Source organism: Zosterops lateralis (genome assembly GCF_965231275.1).
Source record: "Zosterops lateralis genome assembly, chromosome: 18".
Lineage (NCBI taxonomy): Eukaryota > Metazoa > Chordata > Aves > Passeriformes > Zosteropidae > Zosterops > Zosterops lateralis.
In genome coordinates, this window is record NC_139778.1 from 2,675,309 (window position 1) to 2,682,628 (window position 7,320).

At 55.6% G+C, this 7,320-nt stretch overlaps 1 protein-coding gene across 1 annotated transcript; it reads right to left on the reverse strand.

Annotated features, from left to right (window-relative positions):
• Positions 1 to 341: 341 nt before the first annotated feature.
• MRPL38 (mitochondrial ribosomal protein L38) lies at positions 342 to 6,206 on the reverse strand (the record flags this gene model as incomplete). The annotated part of the gene is made up of 9 exons (XM_083874482.1): positions 342 to 953; positions 1,236 to 1,372; positions 1,724 to 1,882; positions 2,209 to 2,254; positions 2,939 to 3,011; positions 3,335 to 3,543; positions 3,629 to 3,757; positions 4,827 to 5,006; positions 6,140 to 6,206. The coding sequence occupies 9 exons, from the start codon at positions 6,204 to 6,206 to the stop codon at positions 817 to 819; spliced, it is 1,137 nt and encodes a 378-aa protein (XP_083730608.1). The 3' UTR covers positions 342 to 816.
• Positions 6,207 to 7,320: the final 1,114 nt, after the last annotated feature.

A 7,320-nucleotide genomic window follows, 5' to 3' on the forward strand; every position in this document is an offset into this window, starting at 1 on the left:
ATGTGAACAGGAGATGCACAGTGGAGGACAGCAGAGAGCAGAGGCCCTCCAAGGCCTGGGAGCAGGACCAGCAGCAGTGCCAGGCCACCACCAGAAGCAGCTCTGCTTCCGCTCCACCTGCCCATGCCAGGTATGTTCTGTCCAGGGAGAGAGGGGAAGGAGACTGAGGTCCATGTGCTTGGGTAGCTGAAGTCACCTCCACCAACAGTGACCTTGTGCATGTTTACCACCTGTGCAGCCACACTCTTCCCAAACTACAACATCCAAGAAGGGAAGTGACTCCGGGCAGCAAAGGGCTGCCCATCTCCCCTGCACCCTGCTGAGCTCCCCAGAGTAACAGTCTCTTTCCAATAAAGACAGCTCTGCCAGCACTGCTCAGAGTGTTTAATCAAACTCATCTCTCCAGGAGGACTGCACAAATAAAATCTGACAGTCCTGAACCACAGCACTGTGAGGGGAAGAAATTCAGGCTGGCCTGGCTTTGTCTGTTCCATAAACAGGCAAGAGGAGAACTGTGATCCTTGCAGGGAAACAAAGTAGAGCATCTCTGGTGAGATGCAACCTGCCAGCCACTGCTCAGCTCTGCTGCAAAATCAGGAGCAAGGTTTCAGCCTGGCCATGGCTTCACTTTGAATGTTCTTGTTAAGCTGCCTCTTGACCACGCAGCTGCCAGCCCTGTGAGCACCCACTGCCAGTCCCAGCACAGTGGCACTGGGAGCTGAGGGGCTGAGACTTTGTCATTTCCCTCCTCAGGCACTGAGGGCAGCACAGGAAATCCAGGAGCCAGCATCCCACGGCCACAGAGGGGGACAGCTCCTAGTAGATGCCATAGGTGGGCTCCTGTGTGTCCCGGTACCTGTCCAGGTACCTCAGGGGCTGGTGCCGAGGGAACTTCACCTGCGGAGGGTGGTAGGGGGGCGGCCGCACGAACTCGAACACGGGCTCCCTCATGTCTGCAAAGGGGGACAGGGTCAGCACGAGGGCTCACAGCTCAACTACACACCCCCCTGCACCCACACAGGACCAGGGCTGCTCAAACATGCCCTTGGAGTTATTTTAAAATCCTCATCCAAGAATTAGGGGTTGTTCCTTCAGGCTGCTGTTAGTTTGGAGGAGGATGGCTCAGGAAGGGCTTAGTCTGTGCTGATCCTGGACAAGTGCCAAGACCAACTGAGAGCCTGCAGCCACAGGGCATGTCCCACCCACAGATCCCCTCCAGCATCCCCATTCCTTACTGAGCAGCTGATGGAAGGTGGAAGTGACAGAGCTGTCCCACTGACACTGGAAAAATGCCAGCCCTGCTGGGGTCATGGTGTTCGCATGCTTTTTGTAGAAGTCGAATGTGCTAAAGGTTCTCATCTTCAGGCTGTAGCTGGAAACAAGACACAAGCACCAAGTGAATCTCTCCTTGCAGCAGTACCTGCTCCACATCACCCCAGGGCATATGAAAGAGATGGAAAAGGAAGCCACTAAAAGGAAATCTCCCAGTGTCTCCATCTCTGTGCACATTTCTGGGCAGGACAAACCACTCTCTAACAGCCTGTTCTGTAACAACAGGACACTGCAGTGCTGGGACTGTGGCTGCAGAGCACACACAAACCCAATGCAGCCCTGGAGAACTCTGCAGAGTGACAGGAGCTGCTCCTCTGCTGCAGTGACAGGCACATGAACCCCAGAAGCAGCAGCAGCAGCAGGCAAGCCCAGCAGTGAGCAGAGGAATTACCACGGAGTTGGCCGAGTGTCCTGGCTGAAGTCGATGGGGCCACGTTGCTTGAAGAGCAGGAAGATGAAGCGGTGATAGCCTGTCCCCATGGCAGGGAAGGGGGGCAGGTAATGGCAAACCTCCTTGCCAGCCTTGATGTCACTGCCTGGGATGTTGGTCCTGAACACAAACACATGTACACTCATTTCCCTCCGGCAGATTCATCCAGGACTGCAAATCACTCTGCCATGCTGTGATGTGATTTCTACCCCGTTTGATAAGCGAAGAGACAGTAGAGATTGCTTTCACCACAGGAAATATCCCACCCAGTGATTGGAATGCTGAACAGCAGCAACATTTGGAACTCCTGCATCCTTAGCAGGACCCAGAACACAGGGCTAAAGGAGCTAATGGCAGGAGCACCAGGAAAAGCCATGGATTCTGAGCTGCTGGAGGAGTTTTTGCCCAGTCCACAAGCACAGAGCATATGGCTCTGCTGTACTCACACCAGCCAGTGGAGGTACTCCGAGTCTGCATCCCTCAGATGTCCATCTGTCAACACACAACAGAGAAAAGTGACTTAGGGACACTCTGGTGCCAGCATCAACCCCAAAGTGAGAATGCCCAGACCTGCTTTGACCAGAGGGAGCAGCTCAAGACCTCCCAGCATCCCTTCCCTAGCAGAAAAGGAACTCATTCCTATAGGACTGAGTTGAAAATGAGGAGCAAAGAACTCTGCAGATATAATTCCAAGATTCTTGAAATCTTCTTGGGCAGCTGCATCTCTTCACTGTATCTTGGTCAGGGTGAAGAGTGTCAGCAAAGCTGCCTTCCAGGGAGACTACCAAGGAAGAGGAGTTTGGAGGTAAACAAAGATGGGAGTCAGGAAATTATTTCCTCTACAGTGTGAGTCCTGTTGGGTCACTGTCCCTTCTCTCAACTGCTACAGATTTAGGGAGCCTACAATCTTTCCTCCATATTTAATATGTCCCAATCTAACAGATACACTATCACAGAATTACAGAACAGTCTGGGCTAGAAGGGACCTTAAAGCTTATCTAATCCTAACCCCTGCCATGGGAAGGGACACCTTCCACTAGACCAGGTTGCTCCAACCTGGCTTTGAACCTTTCCAGTATTCATCACCTCTGTGTAGCCAAAAGAATCAGGAGTTAACCAAAAGTTGAGTGAAACAACCCAGTTTAAACATGTTCCTTTAAAGAATTTGCTTCTCACCTGGATTTGTGAGCAGCAAGGTCCAGAGGGAGCCTTTGTCTGCCTCGTAGGACACTTCAGGGGGACTGGAAGCCTAAAAGAGCAACATAAAGAGAATATCAGTCACTCACACAACAGCTTCCATGAACTGTGTCTGGGCAAGGTTTGGACACAGCACAGACTGGGCACTGCCAGGCCACTGAGGAATCCACCTGGAGACCTCCAGGGCATAAATAACCATCAGCCTCCTGACAGCCTACAATCTCTGTCCCTATCACATCCATAAAATAGTTTCCTTCAGGACAGAGGAAACACCCTTGTAAAAGGCATCCCCTGGAATGAACCAGGCCCGTTGCAAGCACCTGGCAGAAAAAGGCTTTCCAGGGGCTCTGGGTTGTCCCAGCTCTCCTCACGCACCTCTGAGGGAGTCACCATGTTCCCATAGTAGACTGGCACGAGGTGCTCGTCCTCCTGGCTGTAGTGCACCCTCAGGGCCACCCAGGGGGTGAAGGTGGCCCCCCTGAGCAGGTCCCGGAACACGCCGCAGTGCCGGGCCACGCGCTGCTTGTGGAACGGGCCGCTGGTCCTCTCCCACTCGGCCCTGACGTCGTCCAGGGGAATGAGCACTGCAAGGAGAGAGGGGGGGATGCAGAGGCAGCAGCTGGACACCCAGAGCAGCAGGGGCAGGAAGGGAGGTGCCGGGGCACTGACTGGTCCGGAGCCGCGCCGCTCGCTCCATCTCAGGGTTCTGGCGGTTCTCCCTCAGGATCCTCTTTCTTTCCTTCAGCTCCTTGGCCCGGGACACCTTCTCACATGGCAGCCCAATGTCTGTCGGGGGCTCTTCAGAGACGGGGAGAAACATGTGAGCACCCAAATCAAACACAAACCCCTGTGACACCTCTGAGAGTGTGAGACAGAGACTTCCAGAGATCAGGATCAGAGAAGGGTTGGGAGACCATCCACTTCCATCCCCCGCCATGGACAAGGACACCTCCCACTAGAAAAGACTTGAAAGGACAATCAGGCCTTGATTCTGTCCCCTTTGCTCCTTTCCCAGCTCATGGCCCTCCCATTCCCAGCTGTGTTCTCTGCTGCAGGCCTGAAGCTCTGGCTCCCTGTCTGCTCCCTGTGGCACGACTGGTGATGCTGTTTTACACCACAACGACACAGAGACTCTGACTTCAGAAGGCTGAAAAAGTGACTCCTTTATTTTCAGAAAATGTTTCCCCTTTTATACTATTCTACACAGACCAATTCGATTGGTGACACAAAGACAAACCTCTTTAATCACATTGGTCAGACCAGAGGGACATCAAGAAGAAGTCCCTCCTATGGAAAGAACATAAACATTCTTGCCCTTACCAAAACATGTCTCTTGTTTACAGAAAATTCCCTGGGAAAGGAATTTCAGAAACCAAAACATGCCAGGCATGAACCAAGGCTACACACTGGGGTTCCAAGCAATCCCTTCTTTGCTCTGTATCTTTTGGCAGGTCCTGGCCAGCCTCCCTCCCTTTGGAAAACCACCACCCCTTCTCCCTGGAGACATTTGCACTCTGCAGACTTGTCCATGGGTGTGGACCCAATATTTTCTGAGCCTGAGCTCTTCCCAAGGGAAGCTTTTCAACAGTTTTCTTTTTCCCAAAACAACCTTGTGTAAACAATATAATATTCCTTTCCCATAACAACAGGTGTTGTTTGCTATTTCTGTTACTCAGCCAATGGGAGAAGTGTCAGCCCTATGCACAATAATGTGCGTGTTATAAAAGGGCTGAATGAATTGTAAATAAACCACCTGATTTCTACTGCCCTGACTGGAGTCGAGCATCTTTATTTCGTGTCCTATGGCAACACACGGTAACGGGCTGAGCCCTGAGCGGCTGTCGGGGCGGCCCCGGCGGGGCGGTACCTGCAGGGGGGTCGGTGTGCCCGCGGTACGTGTTCCACCAGCGCGGTTTGCGGCTCTCCAGCGCCGCCCGCCGGAAGTACCGCCTGAAGCTCCGGTACCGCTCCAGCGCCTCCAGGTTCTCCACGGCCAGGTCCTCGTTGGGCATCGGCCCCAGCGGGGCTGCCCTCTTCCAGAGCGCGGCTGGAGGGGAACACACATCGCAGGGCGGTCAGAGGGACAGGAACGAGCCTGGGGTGGGCACAGCATAGACAGGGCCAGAGCCATCCCCACCTCCCACAGCCACTCGTGGAGTCACGGGATGGGTGAGGCTGGAAGGGACCAGCTCTGATCCCACCTCCCTGCCCCGGCAGGGTCATCCCAGAGAGCACATGGGACATGGTTGTGTCCAGAGGGCTCTGGGACATCTCCAGTGAAGGGACACTCCACACCCTCTCTGGACAATCTGTTCAGGGTTTGGTGACTGCACAGGGAAGAAGTTCTGCCTCATGTCCAGGTGGGATTTCCTGGGCATCACTTCATGTCTGTGGCCTCTGGTGCCATTGCTGGGCCCTGCTCTTCCCCTTCCCTGCAAGACGGGACAGAAGGGACTCGGGTCCCTCTCAGCCCCAGCACCCTCAGCCTTTCCCCAGGACAGAGATGGTCCCGTCCCCAGATCATCTTTGTGTCCCTCCACAGGACCCGCCCCAGGAGCTCCGTGTCTCTCCCGTCCCGAGGAGCCCAGAACTGGACACTGCTCCAGGGGAGGCCTGGCCAGGGCTGGGCAGAGGGGCAGCATCACTCCTGATCTGCTGGAAATGCTCTTCCCAAGGCACCCCGGGACACCAGAGCCCTTCTCGTCCCCTCGGGCACAGCGCTGGTCACGGACAGCTCAGTGTCCCCCAGGACCCCCAGCCCTTCCCCACAGAGCTGCTTTTCCAGCTGGTCTGTCCCAGCCTGTGCTGGTGCCTGGGGTCGTTCCTGTGCAGGGGAAGGACCCTGCACTTGTCTTTGGTGAACCTCAGCCAGTTCCTCTCTGCCCTTCTCCCCAGCCTGCCCAGGTCCATCTGAAGGGCTCACAGCACTTTGGGCTCTCGGCCACTCCTCCCAGCTTTGTGCCATCAGTGAACTTCCTGAGGAGGCATCGACCTCATCCATGTTCCTCATCCGAGTCATTGAGGAATAATTTAATCAACTCTGGGCGCAGTATTGAATCCTGGGGGACGTCACTAGTGACGAGGCCTGGCGTTCGGGACACAGCCGTTCGAGAGCACCCTCCCCTTCGCTCCCCGTTCCCCGGCGGGTTTCGGGGCCCCCCTGGTTCTCCCGTCTCTCACCGGCCGTGCCGAAGCTCCGCCCGCCGCGGGCCCCGTGCAGCGCCGCGCTCAGCAGGGACGCCGCCATGTTGTGCGCCGCGCTCAGAGAAGGACCCTGTTGCTATCGTGACGGTCACTGAGCCTGGCTTGGAAGGCCCGCCCGCCATGGGGCTGCCCCTCGCGCCGCCTGACTCGGGCAGTCCCCGCAGTGGGGCTGGCCGTGGTAGAGCCTGATTAGAAACGTCCCTACAGCCGCAGCTCTTCCCTCGCCCCGGGCTCCCCATCCCCGCCCTTGCCCCGCTGAGGGAAGTGTCCCAAAGCTCCTTCAGGCCGTGGGCAGCTCACACCAAGGCTGAGTACAGGACAAAGCCAGCCCTGCTCCTGCCCTGTTCATACTCGAGTTCCTGCTTCCTGCAAATCCCTGGGAACCATCGGCCTCTGGTGTTTTATAACCTGCAGACCCATCCTGCAGTGGCTTTCCCCACACATGCTGCCAGCCCCTCTGGGAACACGGGCTCCTTACGAAGCCGTCCCCAAAAGGTGGCATTTTAAAGAGTCCATCGCCACAGGCCCCTCATTTCAGGACTCTGCAAGAACAGAGTCGCTCACAGCGTCACTGCTTGACACTGAAATTACTCCTGTGCCAGGAGAGGCTCAGCACTTGTGGAAATGGCACCGTCCTGTTGCCCTAAGATGGGTGAGGCTGCAGGGCAGAGTCGGGCAGAGTTTAAGCACTGTTTGCTGACCCTCAGATCACAGCAAGCTGTGGCATTCAGGCGTTGTCACCAATCACAGCAATGTAAGTGCACAAAATCCTCACCATCTGCAGGGAAAGAAAGTGTTCCCCAATACATCAACTCCAAAACTGAATGGAAAACAACTTCTGTGAGTGAGTTGAAGCTGCTGCTGCCCAGCAGCAGAGCCAGACCCTTGCTGTAGGCACTGATGAGCTTTTGCTGCTGTTGGGCTGCAGTGACACAGAGCAATGGCACAGCCAGCCCTGCCCTGTGCCAGCTGTGCTGCCCTGGGGCTGGGAGCAGCAGGAGAGGCTGGATCCCCTGGGATGGGGCTGCTGCCCTTCAACACTGCAGAGCACAGCCAGGGAGGTCACACTGTGTAAAACACCAAAATCCAACTAATCCGAGGTCTTCTGAATACTTAATTCTGCTTCCCCCATTACTTTACATGAGATCCACTGAAGG